The sequence below is a fragment of the Dendroctonus ponderosae genome, unplaced genomic scaffold, assembly GCF_020466585.1.
Source record: "Dendroctonus ponderosae isolate FM_Combo_2020 unplaced genomic scaffold, Dpon_F_20191213v2 Dpon_F_20191213_1, whole genome shotgun sequence".
NCBI classification, from domain to species: domain Eukaryota; kingdom Metazoa; phylum Arthropoda; class Insecta; order Coleoptera; family Curculionidae; genus Dendroctonus; species Dendroctonus ponderosae.
This window is the reverse complement of record NW_026017110.1, coordinates 18,867,116-18,885,938: the sequence shown is the minus strand read 5'-3', so window position 1 is coordinate 18,885,938 and position 18,823 is coordinate 18,867,116. Positions and strand designations below refer to the sequence as shown.

At 32.2% G+C, this 18,823-nt stretch overlaps 1 protein-coding gene across 1 annotated transcript; it reads right to left on the bottom strand.

Annotated features, from left to right (window-relative positions):
• Window positions 1-1,395: 1,395 nt before the first annotated feature.
• LOC109533288 lies at window positions 1,396-3,677 on the bottom strand. The gene is made up of 2 exons (XM_019898576.2): window positions 2,513-3,677; window positions 1,396-2,171 (listed from the first exon to the last, which is right to left on the bottom strand). The coding sequence occupies exons 1-2, from the start codon at window positions 3,311-3,313 to the stop codon at window positions 1,734-1,736; spliced, it is 1,239 nt and encodes a 412-aa protein (XP_019754135.1). The 5' UTR covers window positions 3,314-3,677; the 3' UTR covers window positions 1,396-1,733.
• Window positions 3,678-18,823: the final 15,146 nt, after the last annotated feature.

The following is an 18,823-nucleotide window of genomic DNA, read 5'->3' as shown; positions in this document are numbered from 1 at the left end:
AATGTCTAGGATTCATCAACCAGAGAATCCCTGCCTACCATGTTACGCTGGTTCAGGATCGCAAGAGTCTTTAAAAAATTGTTCGCTTGCAGGCGAACCAATATTGACTAGATTAAATTATTGGTTAAATTAACAAAGAAACTACTATTAAAACAAGTTGATGTTTGTTGAAATACCATTTTTTTTAAATTATATACCATATAAAAATCTGAACATTCCTGTGGAAAAAAGTGCGCATATTACCGACATATCTGTTTTAAGATAATATTTTTAAAACGCTGCTAATTGAGGAAATACTAATGGCTTTCAAACAGTTGATCTATTGAAATGAATCCCGATAAGATAAGCGCATAAGTTGTTACGACTTTTGAACTAATATTGAAAGACAACAGAGTACGTTTATTTTACAACGAAATAACATTTAAAATTGGCGGTGGGTATCTGACTTTACCTTTTATTTTTTTGTGGCAATTACGGGCACCAAATTAACAAACGAGGTTATGTTTTTTTATATATTTAGGTAGAGGTCATGTATAAGAGTATGAGAAAATTGTTTTTAAGAGCATCTACTGTTGCGGAGATTTTTTGAAAATATTTTAACTGCCCAAGTTCGCTGCATCGACAGTTTGCACAAATTTTAATAAATAAATTTAAAAAATTATAATTTTTATAAATAAATCTTATAGCTAATCCATATCCAAGTTTGTTTGAAGACTTTCGAGTACAAAGAGTTTTTCATGACTTTGATAAAATAGTAACAGGTCTCACAACTTTCACATATTTTTACACAACACTCGAAGAACTTTAGAATAATTTTAAGTATGTGAGAGTGTAACAGCTAGACATCCAAGGCCAAGCAAATCGCTTAATCAAAACTGTCCTATATAAACTAGGGTGACCAAGAAACTATGGCAATTAATTTTTAAATTAAATTGATTTAAAATATTGAACTAATTGCGTGTCGGTTTCTTTGAAGATACGCGCCTAATTAATCACTGTACATTTATTTACTCAAGGAATCGCATAAATAGCTACTCGGGAATAAGCGGCAGATTTATGTGTAAAATCTATTATTTTTGAATTCTTAATATCGTGGTTAAACTATTAAAACAAATTAATTTTCGTTTAAAATTATTTGTAACGAAATAACATATGCGTAATGCGTGTGAACATTTCCCTAAAAAAACATTCTGCATAGTGAATCGCAGAATATTAAGGGCTTTTAACATCGGCTACTTTTATAATTTGTCTACGGCTTTTAAAATTACACTAAAAAATAGAAATGCACATTTTTTGCAAATAAAAAACCTTCGAAATTAACGGTAGGTATCTGATTTTGTATTTGTGGGATTTTGGGGAAAGGAGATGAGAAAATTGTGTTTTAAGAGTAGGATATTCTGTTGCATTCTTTTTTTTATATTTTATTTTATACCTGTTTTATAACTTAATAACAGTAATAAACTAATGTTTGTTGAATATGCAGACGCCGAAAGCAAAGCAAGTCTAATAGTCAAAACTGCAAATTTGTTGAATATATTGAACAGTACAATTGCATATAGATTTTTTTGAAGTGAGGCGCCTAATTAATCAGTGTGCATTTATTCACTCAAAAGGCAAGTTTATGTGGAAAATCGATAAAAATAATGTATATTACATTTATCCAAACAAGTGATCCAGCTAAATTTCGAAACTAATTCGGCTTTTAAAGTACTACCAGGTATCCTAATTTGGAATTAGAAATCCTCAAAGTCCAAATAGTGCTTAATAGCAGCAAGCAGTCGTGGATAAGCTCTTCCATTCCCTTTCGCTAACTTTAGCAGGGTAGCGGAAAAATTATCGCCTCCAACATCTCGAAAATCTACAATGTCTTCTTTGTCCGCTAAGAGAAACTGCAACACGAATATTGCCATCATCACTCCAAACGCTGAATACTTTTTCCATTGCAACACAAGTTCGCTATAAGGAAATACCACTTCCGGATCACAATCAAACTTCTTTAAAGTATCAGATAATGAAGAGTAGTAGATGTCCAATAGCTCTTTCAAGTGCGCTAGCTCCTGTCCAGACGCGGTGGCGTAAAGATGATAGCTTAGATCCAAAACTGGAGAACCTGGAGAGGAGATTTGGAAATCCAGGAACAATACCGATTCAGGTTTCGATTGGTCCAGCTCCTGCAAAAACAAATCCTGTTTAATTAATTTATTAATTAGACCCGTTTGGACTTTAACTTGTGATTTTCTGAAGGCCAGTCGTTTGGTGAAGTATGTTTGAAAACATTGGGTTTTGCTACGTTTATGAAAGTGGATTGTATTTTGATTTTCTTCAACGGAAAAACTATATTTAATTAATGTTTCAACTAATCAAAACTAATGAGAAGTGACTCTAATAAACTCACATTTCGTGGTAATTATTATGACAGCCGAAAATTATAAATATTGATTTATTACTACACAGCATTGTTACTATATTATTGACTACACATCATTGTGAATTTAAAATGATTGCGACTTACCGAGTATTTATACATAAAGTTGTTATTCCAGCAATCTCCATGTCCAAGAACAATTTTTTCTTCGTCAGCTTGACATTTTAACACGCGAATGATTTCAGAAGAAAACCCATCTGGGAACAACTTTCTCAGTTTCTCCATGATTTTCAATTCGTTGTTGTTTTCTAGCATTATGTACATACATTCTTCGCTTGTTTGCACCGCTTTGTGGGACAGTTCCATCACATCTTGCAATACACATCTTCGTAAGTTACCAAACATGTTCTCGAATTTTTTAGGGCGATGGTGTCGATATGCCAGGCTTAACCCATGCCATTTTCCATAGCTGGAGAACGTGAGTTTCAAATGTTCCAAATTTAATGGTCGGTGTAATTCATGAAGCTGATAATTTTCAGCTTTCACATTTTGCAAAATCAATATATTCAGCTTTCCATAGGAAAGCGTTCCAAAGCACTTGGGCAAATGTTTGTCCGTAATTACGTTATTATATTGCTTCTCAAATTCGTGAAACGCTGGAACGACTGTACCATATATGAGATTTTCTCTTTCATACGCAAGTTGAAATGGTAAGAGAACTTCCTCAGGATTCAGTGACTTTGCATATTTGATGACCAGATTGAATATCTTCGGGTTGTTAGACGGGGTCAGAGCCGTAACTGTTACAAAACTTATATTGCCAATATAACCCTCACCTTCTGATGTTGATCCAGTTTTGTCGATTGACATGATTTTGAACTTGTCGTCTTTAAACGCATCGCGAATCCACCGCTTAATGTTTGTATCAATACAATCGACTTCACACATCTCTGTACACTGATTCAAAGAATCTTTCAAATACTTTCAATTATATTTTAATCTCAGCATTTAACCACACGAGAAGTAAAAAGAACTTTGGAATATAAATTAAGTGTGGGTTATTCTCCCGTGTTTATTTTGCATTTAAAAGTTGTTGGTTGCACTGCGTCGCAAGCATCTATTGAGTCGCTTGAAACAACTTAATCTTCTTACCAACAAGAAATTAGACTTTTAAACTTCCTAGGTGTTTGCTATTTGCCTCTAAACGCTATGTTGTGAACTGACTTTATACTACAGTGCCAATTGCATGGATTATTTAGGTTTAGTTCAAGTACAATTATCTAATTTTGTGCTTTTTCAATATGTCTTACTGAAGAATGACTCACGCACTAGACGCTGATCGTTCAATTTATTTACATATATATTAACTTGATTGTGTAACAGAATATTTTATTGCAAATCATTAGGACACTATTGTTTATTTACGGTTTGATAACTCATTAATCAGCTATGCATTTGTCTCTAGTATTATCAAATATAGGATTTTTCCTATGAGCAATGCTTAGTGGGGATTTTAAATGAGGTAATTTATAATAATTGACGGTTGTCATGGATTAGGGTTTTATAATTTTAAGCCTTCGCTGGTTTTTTTACTAACATCTTCAATGGTAGTTGCGTCGAAATTACTTTGACTAAAGTAGAAGGCATGCAACTATTAACTTCACATCTTTCTTTCAAAATTAATTTTCCAGGGTTCACTTTCATTGCATGTTCTTATCACTTCACTCGCGAAGAAGGGTACGCATCTGAATTCATCGTGTATAGTTTTACTTTTGTTCAAATTTAAGTTTTTGTTCGAATTTTAAATAAACAGTAAAAAGAAGACAACGGACCCAATTGAAGCACAACATTGCAATATTTCGCAAAATGTGATATCTTAATGTTATTGGGCATTGCTTTTTGAATGGGAATTTGTTCAGCTTCAGCTACAAGACCCAAAAATAATGTTAAGCTACTGTCGTATACAGGGTGATTCAAAATTGGCGTCATTCCTTTTAAGGGGTGATAGAGGCTCACTTGGAGAGCACGAAAAAAATATCGAAATTTTTTTTTTCGAAAATTTTTAGGAGGTATCTACAGTTGAAGATCGAATGTCAACTTTGTTATTAAGCATTATTTTGAAATTGTTCCATGTTTAATTGGTAGCATATTGGTATACTTAAGCATTCAAAAATAAAAATTACGATATTTGCTTCAAATTACGAAAGTTTTTGATATCAAGAACTCTTCTACTATTTTTTGACGAAAAGGCACAGCAGTATACATGTTTTTTGTCATTAACAGATAGTTACAGGTGGATAGCCCTTGTCAATAATAACAATATTTTGTCAAGCTGTGACTTACTTTGAATTTCCGGATGTGCGATTAGTTCAGGGAAAATGCTACAGTAACATGGCAGAAGCTGGAAGAACTTACGCCAACAAAGGGCGAGGAGAGTGGTTCCAGGAAAATAGTGGACGACAATCCAATTTCGGGTTCCAGGCACAGAGGAAGAAGTACTGGACATAATCGAATCAGGGCCTTCCAGGGACACTTAGAACACAATAACTGACACTTTCCCAGACACCAAATAAATACCGGCTATATTCCTACTACGTTTGTACGATACGCACAGCACAAGGAGATACAAATGGAGCACGAGTTAATTAACTGAATATGAGAAGCTGTTTGATAAGAGTGGATAATAAGGAGATATAGAGGCACTAGCTTGTTTGGAGTTAACCATTCAAATGTTTGGTGTTGTATGGTTTATTTTTAAACACCAATATTCGAGGTTATGAGAACAGACAGAACAGAAATCTTGTTCAATTTACCGTTTATCCTTGTCTCTTATTGTCAGTCTGTATAATTCCATGGTTACCGGAATTTTAAATAATTACGAAGCAACAGGTATTTCCGCAATGTTCATTAGGCAGATTACCTTGAAAAACATTGCTGCCGTATTCCTGATATACTTCTTTGCAAATTTCTCAGTTTTTAATAACAATTAATTTGTTTTACTTTTTTTTCTGTACTACTATAACAGCGCCAGACAACACCTCGAGAGGAATGACGCCAATTGTGAATCATCAAGAAATTATCTTCAATTTAATGCATATAATTAATTATATTTAAATGGTGCTGTTTTTCCGAAAGTCGAAAGCAAAATTTAATTGCTCGATAGGGAATTCAACCTTTAGTCTTTGGACACCACACTGCTTAGTAAAGACACTTAATCCAGCAGATCACAACCTGAAGTATATGTCCTCACTTTTTGAGTTCAATATTTTCAGGGAATTCTAGTAATGTTTCAGCGGTTTTACAATAAATAGATTCTATTTAAGGATAAGATTCTAGGCTAAACATTGAAAATTGTAGTGGAGTTTTGAAACACTGCGTTTGACGGAAAATCATTTGTAATCTTCGTATTTATCGGGTTTAATTTATTTCCGCAATCCTTTTCAAAAAATATTGTTTTTGTGCTATAGATCAAGAAGCGTCATGACTTACTGTTTTTTTTCCAATTGTTCAAAAATTTTGATATACGTTTATCAAATCAATCAATCATCAAATAAAGTGAAAATATCGTAAACAGGCAAAACTCTTATCGGACCATCTGCAGTTTAATCTTTCTTTCATTATGTTTTATTTTTATTGAAACTTAGAGCTTTTTGACTGAGAAAATAAAAAATCTCTATTTTGTACATAAATATTTTTATACATTAAATTACAAATCTTTCAAGAAGTTTTGCAGCAGATGATCATTCTACCCATGTAAAAAATGCTTGTTTATATTATTATTTTGGTAAGAATTATTGTTTGCTAACATTAGCTAAAATTAGTTTTTGATTAATTTTATGTATCGTGGAAATATTGTTTATTGTAGCAATTTTCTCTTGGGTCCCAGTAGATTTATTTTGAAATTTGAGCCTCATATATTGATTTTTATTTCTGATGTTTTGATTAGAGTTGTAAAAGGAAAATAATACAGAATAAAAATAGTACAAAAGATGAATTTAAGATTACGCTATAAGTAGATGATGGTCGATTTTTCTGATTCCCTTACTGCATTTTGAAACGGCATATTTTTCAAATAACACAGAGCAATTAGAGGACTTTGTCGCTATAGATTACGCGCGTATATAAGTACACAAATACGAAAGTTGACAAATTAACAAAAAACATTACACAAGCAGCTGAATTTTTAACTCAAAACAGCGCATCGGTTGTAACAGAAGAAGTGCTTCCTGAGAATACCAACAGAATGAAGGCAAGGAATTTCAAAGAACCCTAGCAGCTACGAAATAGTCTATGAAAAGCGACCAAGAAATGAGTCAAACTATTCTTGAATCACCCTCCGCTTAGAACACACAGTAGTAGCTAGAAGAACTATTGTTTCGCCTTTACAAAATAAATTTAATCAGAATTGAAAAATGTCACTTACCAAATCCCATTCTAAATTACACGTGTTTTAGGCCACACATGCTTGTGAGCATTTCGTCTTAATGTCCGACGCAATATTTCACGCTTTATGGACTTTTTATGTTGGGCCCCTGGTGTCGACAATAAATTCCCTTAAACTATAATACTTTTTTGAACCGGCCGGGCAGGCTCACAACGTGTTGATAAAAAATCAATTGGATTATGATGTGACTCATGTATCTGAAATTTTCGATTTTTATTGAGACTATCGACATTATTAGTGTTTGTTTCTTTTCTAAGTGGCATAGATGAAGAAACACTGAGTTCACAAGTTGCTGTTATTATATAATAAATAGTAAATTGGAAAAAAATGAGTTCCCAAGAAAAAAAGTGCAACAAACATTATCAGAACCAATTACTAACTAAACATGTCTCGGTAATATAACGTCAATATTCAAAAAAATGCTTGTAAATATATGCAATTTAATAGTAAGCGAAAAAAAATTGAATACATATTATCATAATTACCAATTTGCCGTAATCTTTATTACACTTTTTCTCATTAAGCAATAAATTCCCTATTTTTTTTCAGAGAGGAGAATGCAATTTAAAATTAAAATACACGTTAAACCATAATAAATCATTCACGTAATTAAAATTTCGTTAGGGTGGGTTAAATTTAGATTAACATTGAAAAATCCAATAAACGTGGTAAATTGCCTTTGATATTAAGCCAACAGAAAAACTGTTTTAATTATATGGATTCGCCCATATTCCCCCTCAATTACATAGGCAGGAAAATTTGAAATTTTCAAATATATAGGGTGATAGTATATTTTAGCAACAATAAAAAATCGTTGATAAGAAATGCGACATTGTATTTGATTCTTCTGGAAGTTGTTTAGATCTCGACAATGTAGAGTTATTTGTTAATTGATTCAGTGTGTTACGAATTTTTCTGCAAAAGAGCACTTTTAAGCTTTTCTACTTGTCTCAAAGACAACTAAAGTATGAATAGAAATGCAATGAAAACAAATTGATAATTTGTTTTTAATTGTTAGTTATACAAGCATATACACATTGGCAGGAAAGGTCCGAAGCAATCACGTACTTATCTTTTCAAACATTTCTTATTATCGATGTTTAGTTAAATTATGAGTTTATTAATTGATATCCGATATGATAGCCGATTAATTTATATGAGTGTTAGGAATAGGAATTAAGTTTAGAATAAGCTAGGCTAAGACATATGTACTAAACAAGGGCAGAAAGACCGATTGGGTCGATAGCCTTTTTCTGTAGGAAATAAATATTATTTATATATATAATTGATATCAAATAATAAATGCAAAACTTAGATTACTGCCATTTCGGGATTTTTTTTGCATTTACTAACAAAAATTTTATAAAAATTATTATTGCGAAACAAAAACGAATTATTGTATAGAATCGGTATTTTAACTTGCTGAAATGAAAGTAAAATAATAGTAATATAAGTTGTGTTGATTATCCAAAATTTGCCTAAGTTTTCTGGTTTCAAATCCCCTTTGCCTGGTTTATTTTACCTACATTTTTGTATGTATTGGAAAATACCATCCGAGGTTGAATGAAACTGTTGAACTTCAATAGCATTGAGCTTTTTTTGATACAAAAGAAGAAAATATCTGCTGCATTTGACAGAGACTATTCTTATTGTCTCTTTTTGTTTGTCTAAATAAATCGGTTTAATTTTCCAATGAAAGACCCTTGTGAAACAAATGATTTAATCGGGCTTGATATTGGCCATTCTCGACCGTTGTTTCAGACATGCAGGGCCATTTGGAAGGTAACTAGATAATGTGTGCGGCTGGAACTAATGACCGGAGAGTCTGGTGATTTATCCGGGCCACAGATTTCGTATCTCTCTATATAAACAACATGTCCCCATATTACAGTGCGTTCGGAATTATGCACAACCACTAATGATTTCTAATTTATATTGTACTTGAAGGATTCTGTCTTGCTAATCCATGTAGAGTGGCAAATCATTTTTTATAAAGTGGGTAGTTCTGATAGATTTGATAAGCAAAAAAACAAGAAGTTGGTGTGTACACACTGGATGAAATTCAATCAAACAAGTTTTTGTAAATAAGGGTGTATGTATGTATAAAAAGGCCAAGCGCTTTCGACAATTACGTCATCATCAGGGCCATCGACAAATTAAAAGTGAACAGTGAACATCCTCAAGAGCTCTGAACCGAACATATAATGCAACAGTCAGAAATGGTCTAAAAAGCTAAAATTGTAAAAGACAAACTTACTATAAACAGACTAAAGTTAAAATTAGAACAAATGAAATTGATTAAGGAACTTGACTAGTCGGCTTTAACAGTGTGCCCATTGTATGCACTAAAATAATAGAAAAAGATAAATTTTACCTTCCGGATGCTATTTGCGGCATTTGATCGCAACAGCTAAAGATTGACCGCGATCATCGGCAGCATAAAAAGTTTTGCACCATTTTGCGACGAGGAAGCAAAGAATCCATCAAGCTTCCGACTAAATGCTGCAAACTCTCTTTTAACAGAAATTTTCGGTAGAAAATTATGGTTTGTGTGAGCAGTTTCCCGCGGTTTTGATCCCCAACCGACAAAATTTGCTCGATTAAAGATTTAAACAGCACTTGGTATGCAAATAAGAGAGCTATTTAGGTGGAATCATATCCTGATGACAAAACGCAAATGTGGAAGTTATATTTTTTGCAAAAAACATCGGAAGATAGCAACTGACTTTTTGGAACTTAACTAAATACGAAACTCACTTTTCTGATACGAAAGTGTCTGACAAAAGTATTTTCAATTTGATCAATTTTAAAACGCTTTCGATCTTCAACCGATAATATCTGCTCTATTATGGACTTAAACACCCTTTGTATGCAAACGAAGAATTGCCTAGGTTGATGACTATCTTTTGAAAGATATTATAAGATAAAGGAGAGAAGACGATAAAATTATAGAGCATTTGCACAGTTTGTGATCGGTTGTTACCAAGAACATCTGCTCTGTTATATTATATTAAAACACCTTATACAAGGTGATTTTTAACTTTGTTAATTTTACTTTAACTTTTCAATTAACGCAAATGCTGGTTGTTAAAATTTGAAATTATTTAAAAAATTATGACTTGTTTAAATCGTCCAGTTGTGTTCTCCCCATAACTGCGACTTAACTGCAGCATTGCGACCGCACTCTCATTAAATAATCAGCCTATCAACGAATCCAATTTTCTTAAAGACTCACTGTTTTAAGCATAGGTACAGTTTTTAAAACTTATCTTTCATAATTTCGAATTATTTGCACTAATATTTATGGATCATTGCTTGAAAATAGTGATTAATAAATACAAACTACTAAGGTGTCCGTGCAAAAACATCTTTTTTTAAGTTGGCAATTTGGCCAAAGTTAACAATTAAAATAACTCTGATCGTCACTTTTAATATGCAAATGAATCACTGGCTATACGTAAAATTTAGATTTTTGTCTGAAAAAATTGGAAGGTATCTAATTGTTTATTATTTGTTGGCAAAAAGCTGAAATCGAGCAAAATGTCTTCCCCTTTTTCGCCCTTTTAGAAAAGAGCAATTTTGAGATATGGGGCGCTTTTGGGTCGATCCTTCTGACTCGAAATAACAGAATATTAAGCTCAATTTGGCAGGCGTTTGAGCTGTTTCCATCTCTAAACGACAATACGTGCTATATGATAAACACATTATTGATCATGCAGACAGCCTTAATGAGGCAAAAAGGTAACACTTACTTTATAAAACATCGAAACGGTTTTATTTCTATATTATTCATGGACCTTATGGGTAGATTAAAAGCTTGTTTTGAGTGATCGAAAAGCGGCGATGTCTGCCCCAGTGTAAACTCGAACACTATACACACTGAGCCTCAAAATTTACGCATAACTTAAATATTTCCTTACGGTTGACTGTGAATATCTTGTGAATCGATAGAGTATTTTTCATTGAATTATAGCTCTATTCATCGACAAAATTTCGACACGGTATTTAAATAGTGTCATATTCTCTTGGTCAAAGTCCATCGAGAAACAAAACAAAATACAATATCCGCGATATAGGCGCGAAAATCAAAATAGCTCATCCAAGGAACAAAATTTAAAACTTCTTAATTCACAGTGCAGAGAGAGTGAAAAAATAAACAGAGCAACTAATTTAAAATGCAATGATGTTCGCACAGCTTTTTTCTCAAAATTTTCTTGGCAAAAAAATAGGAGATTTTGATAAAATTTGAACAAAAATTGAAAAAAATGAATAGTTCTGGAATGGATCAGGATCAACAGATGTGTCCAAATCACTCACAAGATATTAGGCGATAACATTGTATACTGTTTTTTCTCTCTGGCTCTGATGAGCGAATCCGATATTGGCCGTCGTAAGATTTAAAGTTCCACCAAGAAGGCCTGACATTATTTAAACACCCCGTACAATGTACAATGTATTTATTTTATTTGTGTTTTTATACAGTGATTAAATTTGTCCAAGAACAGAGCAAATGTGTTATTCAATAAATTCGATAAAAAAATCAATCGACGAGAAAATATTCACAATAAATTTTCCCTACTCTGTATAATCAATGAGAAATTTCTTCGGGCCGAAGCCTAAGTAAAAACTAAGTTTAAAAGTGCAAAATGAGAATGCAAGAAGTCATCCTGAGTGATTTCGATTTTAAACCAACGATATCGGTTTCATAACAGATCCAAACTCCTTATACTTGAATATCCTCTATAATTCCTTTGAGAAATACCTAGAACTTTGATCCAATGGGTCTGAATAACCCTGTACATACATAACAATGTGATAGGCAAATGAAAGTAGAATCAAACTAGTAGTTAATGGGGTAAGCATTTGAGTGAACTTTATTGTACAAATACTAAGTGAAAATTCAAATGGCTTTAAATGGTAAATTTGAAAGGACTAACTTATTCGGTCGTCATTCTTGTGATTTTTGCGCTCAATAATTTTATTCATCAGCATTGCAAATTTTCCCCATTTTTTTCCAAGTTCCTCCGCATTTCCACATATTTAATATATCTTTTGGTTAACGCATTTGTCTAATAAACTTTGATTTTGAATACTTTTAGATGCACGCACTTATTTCGCAATGAAAAAACCCAGACACTAAGGGAGTACCAAGTTTGTCTTAATCTATATAATTTCAGTCTTTAAATTTATTGTTTTACAGGGCCTAATTTCCGGAGAGGGAAATTCGCGAATAACACCCTAAAAGAAAATTATCTCCATTGATGGCCCTCAACTGTACAAAACAACTAGTCGGACTTAACGTGTACGATGTGTAATAGTAGTTAAGGGCGAGATAATGACCCTGGAAATTTCCCAACAACCTTTAACCTAATTTAGTAAACCAGCTGAAATGGCCTATCCGAAATTAGCAGATCCTTGCTAGCTTGTTTAATACATATTTAGAGATAGTTTCAACAGCCACCAGAAATATGTTGTTTTCGTAATGAGTTAACACACTTGAAGTTTTTAAAACTTTAAAACATTATTGAATTTATATTTAAAAATAAACCCAGAATAAAAAGTAGTAACTGTGCAAAATGGGGAAAAATTGCCAGAGGTTATTCTGATCAATATCGATTCGTTTCCATTAACTCTGGGTCAATAGATATAGACATTATGGAACGTATTAGGACCAATATCCTGTATGCCGTTACTGTCTAGTTTAAATCCACACCCTATCGGCCTTAATGGAGCCAATAGTAATTCCAAACGCGTTATATGGCAGTTTCTCGTTAAACAGACCACCACTCTATGGGGTTTACGTGTCGTTTGAGGCTCGACAGGAATTAAAAGTTAGGATTTCGGCTTTATCCTTTATAGGCTACATTCAACTTGCAACGATCATCAGAAGCACGTCTACGGTGAAGCTCCGGCTCTAACGCAAACCCTTGTTTATTTTCAGCATAACGCAATAAGATAGTAGAATAAATAGCAGGTGCTCGAAAGGGTCAATTTATTGTCAATCTGAGTTCAGGTAGATTAGTGAGCCGATCAAATAATGCTTGATTTTAGAAGACCGAAAATGGTACTTGTTTATGAAATAGGACTTTCGAATACTTTGCTTGAAACTGGTTTAAATCAGTTGTGTTCTTCCTATTGAGGTATCAGAGTTTTGATTTTCCCTTTTAATAATTTTCACATTTAAGTATAAACTTTTAAAAGAAATTCCTACTGCTGAAGAAACTTGCATATTTTATATTAAATTTGGTTTGAGCCTAAAAGTATGTTGTATTTAATAATTCAAGGATAAACCATACACAATCCGATTTATGCGACTAGTTCGTAAATAATTTATATTAGGGACTACGGAGCTAATTGAGTTACTTGGGAATTAAGGCTAATAAGTCCCTCGTATATATCAAATCGTGTCGCACTCTAGCACCGTGTTAGGTAAACAGAGATACCGGAATTGGTGTCCCGAATAAATCACGAAACTCTCTGGTCATTAGTTGCAGTCGTAGGACACATTTTGCTTACGTTGAAAATGGCAAGATTAACGAGGTAAACATTGTTATAATTATTTTAATGACAGCTTCAGTGAAGAAAAGAGCAAATGACGACTGTAGGGCTAAAATGAAAAACAAACGACTTGAAGTGGGTCACTTAAAAATGGAATTAAGTTATTGCCTTTGAATTAAAAAAGCATTTTAATGTTATAGGCCGACAAGAGTGAACTTTTCACTCATCCAATAAAAATTTACCATTTCTTCACTAGCAGGTCAATTGTAGCAAACCGTCTCACGCATTATAGTGATATACACAGTTTAAAATAATAATTATTATTTGCACTGTTCATTTACAATATTTTCATAAGTTTTAATCCTTAAGTCATTTATTACTAGCTTAACAAGTTAGTTCTTTTTTTTTGAAACGCTTCGGTGTTTTTCCACTATCATCCTTTAATCTGTATAAATTTTGGGATAAAGGCAATATTCTTAGATCTAGATAAGGAGTTTGTTTGTTTTTCCTTTGCAAATGTTTGCTTTAACTTTTTTACAATTTTTTTAAGTTGCATTCGTCCACATGATCCAGAATGCTGTACCCCAAGCATCCATGATGTAAGTTTTCCTGAGTGTATTTCCAAAATTAATTTGTAACATTTTTCTGGGTTTCGGTCATTAGTTACTACATTTACAAGTTAATTGTTCAAATTTAAAACGTCTGGGTGTTTTTCCACCATTCTCAGTTAATGTGTATACATTTTGGGATTAGGTCAAAATTTTTGCATTTGGTTAGAAAGTTTCTTCGTTTTTTTCCTTGCCAGTTTCTGTCTTTAATTGTTTTATCTTTTCTTCACTTGATCCAGAATGCTGTACTCCCAAGCAAATTAAAGGCGAAACTGGCAAAGCAGAAAAACAGAAAAACTTGCTAACCATATGCAAGCGTCTCGCTCTTATCCAAAAATGTATATATATTAACTGAGGATGATAAAAAATACCGAAACGTTTTAATTTAGAAGAACTAATTTGCAAACGTAGTAATAAATTTGTTGAAACCCAACAAAATGTAATAAATTAACTTTGAAAATACAGTCTTAAAACCTTACATGATTGATTATTTGGACTAGCAGGTATAAGTCGTTTCCAGAAAACTCAACATTACGTCGTTCAACTTAACTTTCCTAGTTAAATACTTAACTATTCAGTGAATGAATGCAAATAATTTTTTTTCCGAATTGATATTGCAAAAGTCAACTAATTTAAATCAACACCCGCATGCATCCTGTAAATCAAAGTTTAGCTAATTTCCTTTCTCAATTCGACAATAGAAAAATGTTTCTGTAAGTAATAATATACTTAGGCAAACATTTTTTTATAAATGTGCATGATTATGAATTAATTCAAAATAATTGATTATAGTACTGTTAAAATACTTCTTGATAAGAAAATCACACCCAAATGCGATCACGTGCGACGTACTTTCAGTAGAAAGACTCAGATGTTGCAGGTCTGATGAGTAATGGTTATAAATTAACAAATCGAACAAAGCTAAGTGTAAAAGTTTTCATCTCTATACATATAATGTCTACTAATTTTTAAGTTAATATGGAAAAAATTATATTATGCTATGGAAGCTAAATTTGTTGATTTTTGGCAATTTGTGAAAATAAATGTTTTTCTTGCCTAGTGCGAACATTTTTCTAAATTTTATTTAAAGTATCTGAAATAAAAATAATGCAATTTTAAGTACAGATAAATAAAAGCAACAAAGCATATGTTAATGAAAGTCAATAATTATTAATACAATGCGGTCTCTAATACAAAACACACACTTTTTCTTAATGTTAAACGAGAACTACAACAATAGCAATTATTTCATCTGTCTAAATTGGTATTGACTTTAGCTTTCACGTGATTATTTCATATTTTATCAATCACAATAAAAAAACGTTCATGTTACTTAAAAAAGACGAAAATTTTGATGACCAATCGGGTGCAAGTTACTTTTTTGCGGGAAAAACGTACAACAGAAATTTAAAAATGCAGATTCTGGATAAAGAGAATTAAAAATAAAATGCGTACAAGAATGTTTGGTTTTTTTGTGTAGTCTAGCCGATAAAGAATAACCAAAAACTGAGAGTGTTTTCTACAGAAGCATCGCCTTGTACGGGCTCATTTCAAACACTTCTTCGTCAATGTTTTCAATCTTCGTTGGCATTTTTTAAAACAATTTTGGCCCATTTGGTGATAGAACTTAACGGTTGAGATTAGAGGAAAATTCAACATTTTTGCCGTAACAATAAAGACGTTTTCACACAGATGATGGCTAAAAATCAGCCAGAAAAGTAGCAAAGTGATACCGCAAGTTGTTTTCGATTGCGATAAGAAATATTTCAATAAATTTTAAATTAGGTCATTATCTATGGAACTACGTTGATTGCGACTCCAATAAACAGCCATTTTCAACCACGTATGACTGAAGTGAAATTTGATGACCCCAAATAAATAAATCTTTCATTACATCCTCGTTCTTGTCTCAACTTAAATATGATTTATGATAACACATCTATCTGCGCTTCATCATTTGCTCCTTTAAACAGTTTAATACGAATTATGTTACTGTTGCTATTAAGGCTTCAGTATCGTGATGACTCAGTTTATCTTAAGTGGTAAATTGAACAATTGGCGGCACTTGAGTGTTGCAAAATTGGCGGCGCATTTATCTGAATTTTTATAGGTAACAGTCATATGTAAAAGCTCACTAACTCATGGAATAATTAGCTGACTTGCATATACTCTAATATAAAAATATACAAAAAAACGAAAAAAATTAACCTACTAAATTTGAAAAGTATTCAACATCAAATTGTTGAAATGGTACTTCGGATTTCGGAAACCGAATGTTATAAATTTATACGTTTTAGGTTACTCCAACAGTCATTTCGAGCATCTAAACCTATTCAGTGGTATCCAGATAATGTGTGCGGCTGGAACTAATGACCGGAGTGTCCGGTGATTTATCTGGGCCACAGATTCCGATATCTGTGTTTATAAGCAGCTCGTTGCTACATTGGGCCATGCTTTGATATATACGAGGGAATTATTAGTTCTAATTCCATTCAAACTGTATGACTGGGGCCACCCCATAGATAATTTATGCTTGAAACCAAATCTGCAAGCTTCTTTGTACTACCATTCGAATATCGTTGATTTATGAGTTTCATCGATTGTTAATGTTCGATTAAGACTTGCTTCTCTATAGCCATTCAGATGTAATTAATACAGCGGCGTTCTACTGGAAATAAATGAATTGTGATAACCTTGCCGCTTGCTGAGATCGTGAAGATTATTAATACAAAGCAAATTTGCCGTAATATATCTCGTAATGAAACTAATTCTGTCGAAATTTACAGTCAATAAATTGGGAGTTCTTAAGAAAATTTCAAGTAACAAAATTTCTTCATATCAGCACAAATTATTTAAAGTCCGTTTTAAAGAGACGGCATGCTACAAGATTTGACAGAAATATTATATAAAAGTAAGTAAAACTTTGTCGATTTTGGCGATGATGGACTGAAAATTTTTGCAATTAAAACTGCCAAAAAATTGGACCCAACTGCTTTGTAAGCTCGATCTTTTAAATGATGATTAACAAAAACTGACTACTTTTCTAAAACACGCATCTCCTAAATACGTGTATATAAATAAGTCGTTTTTGCCAAAAAAATCACTTTCGTATTATCCGTCTTCACTATCGAAACCTTATTGAGCACTGCTGCCCGTGGCCTGTTACAACAAAGGCTTGTTAAAAATACCACAATCAATTTCGAGATACTTGTCAACTTTAGCAAAAATTACAAAAATTATGCACAAAAAGCTCAACATTCCCGTACACAAGCAAAAACGGACAAATGATTATGTTCCATTATCGTCAACGACATTTTTTTCGCAACAAAATATTTAAAGATTTTAGAGAAAAAATCAATTTTTTCAAACTCGCCAGATAAAATTTAATCTAATTTTAGGCTAATAATCTACCCCATTGAATGATAATATCAGCACAATAACATTTATAATTCAATTTAAACAAATTTGGATAAAATAAAATATCACATTGTTGTTTAGAATTATTAGATATCCTTTAGAATAACGACAGCAAGTCTTTCTTTCGAATGTATTACGAAGCAGATGTTAATTTGGCTGCATAAGTTTTGAGCTCAGGTAACCAACGCAAATGGCTTTATTGAATATAACGCACATTATCAATTTATATATAAAATATTATCAAGGATTGAAAGGTTTATTTTTGCATATGAAATATAAGTTTTCAGTTGTAATTCTGTAGCAGATTTTTTAGAAGGGTTGAAATTTGCAAGCGCTGGACAAAGTTTACTTCAATGGTCTCAATATTGGAATTACTTCTGTCGACTGGTCGATCCATCCTCAGTCTCTTTAGTTTTCAACTTATTACAATCGACAGTTTTTATTTATTTTAATGATTAAATTAGTTTTAAATCAGTAATGTAGCGCTTGATTTCACTAAACAGATTTTATGATTTCTTCTTAAAATACGCTTTTCTATCGCTAATCTCCAAAAAAGCACCCAATTGTGATTGTTTTAAGTTATATTAAAAGAAATATTTTCAATTGCTTAACCTGTTTTTTTTTCAGATAACTTGGAATTTTGTCATTCTTTAGTTAGAATTTGTTCCTTAGAAAATTGTCCTTTACTCGTCTTTTACTATTCACTATATGAATCTGACCCCAAATCAGCGCAACACTGACAACATCCATAATAATTGTTTAGAAGTTTCCGTATACGCGAATTGTTGTTATATTGAAATTAATTTAAAGGTCCATTTTGAAAGGATGTTTCATATTAAGGACATGAATCTAGTACGACGACATCTTCTAAATGCAAATTTTGAAAAACAAAAGAAAAAAGCGTAATTCAAGAAGAATTATGAAAAGGAAAAACATCACGAAATAATATGGCATTGCTCATGCAGAGATAGATTAGTAAAATCCAATTATAAGCATGTAACTATAATATCGAACGTTATTGGGGCAACAAATAGAAATGTTTTAATATTTTTTTTGAAATTGGCAAAATTACTCAACTTTTTTAAAATTGGTGTTAGCAGGTACTTGTATGAAATCAAATAAAAATTTCGCAAGTGTTATTTTCCGGCTAGATCCACCCATTCGATGAGAGCCTAAGATTTGAGCATTCCAAAATCCTTTTTCTTCATTTTATTTTCATCAATCCGTTTGGGTTGTTCCTATGAATAATTTGTTTTCTCTTAAGAAGCACAAGATCTTTCTTTAACGTCAACTTTTAAAGGACTTTTTCATTTATAGTTGCTTGTTTAATAATAAAAGTTTGTATTGTTTATATTTTTGTAAGTAGCAGAGCAGGTGTCCTCTGCTGCATTTTAAATTTGCCACAGATTTTCTTGAACCACTTACACAAATTACCATATTGTATGAAAAACATTTTCGACTTCATACTCTGAAATTTAGATATATATATAT

What these genes read in the sequence shown, in the direction of transcription:
- LOC109533288 (XM_019898576.2), bottom strand. Translation starts at nt 3,313, where the DNA reads ATGTGTGAAGTCGATTGTATTGATACAAACATTAAGCGGTGGATTCGC. An exon ending in ACTTTATGTATAAATACTCG is followed by an intron (nt 2,172 to 2,512) that starts GTAAGTCGCAAT and finishes TTGTTTTTGCAG; the next exon opens with GAGCTGGACCAATCGAAACC.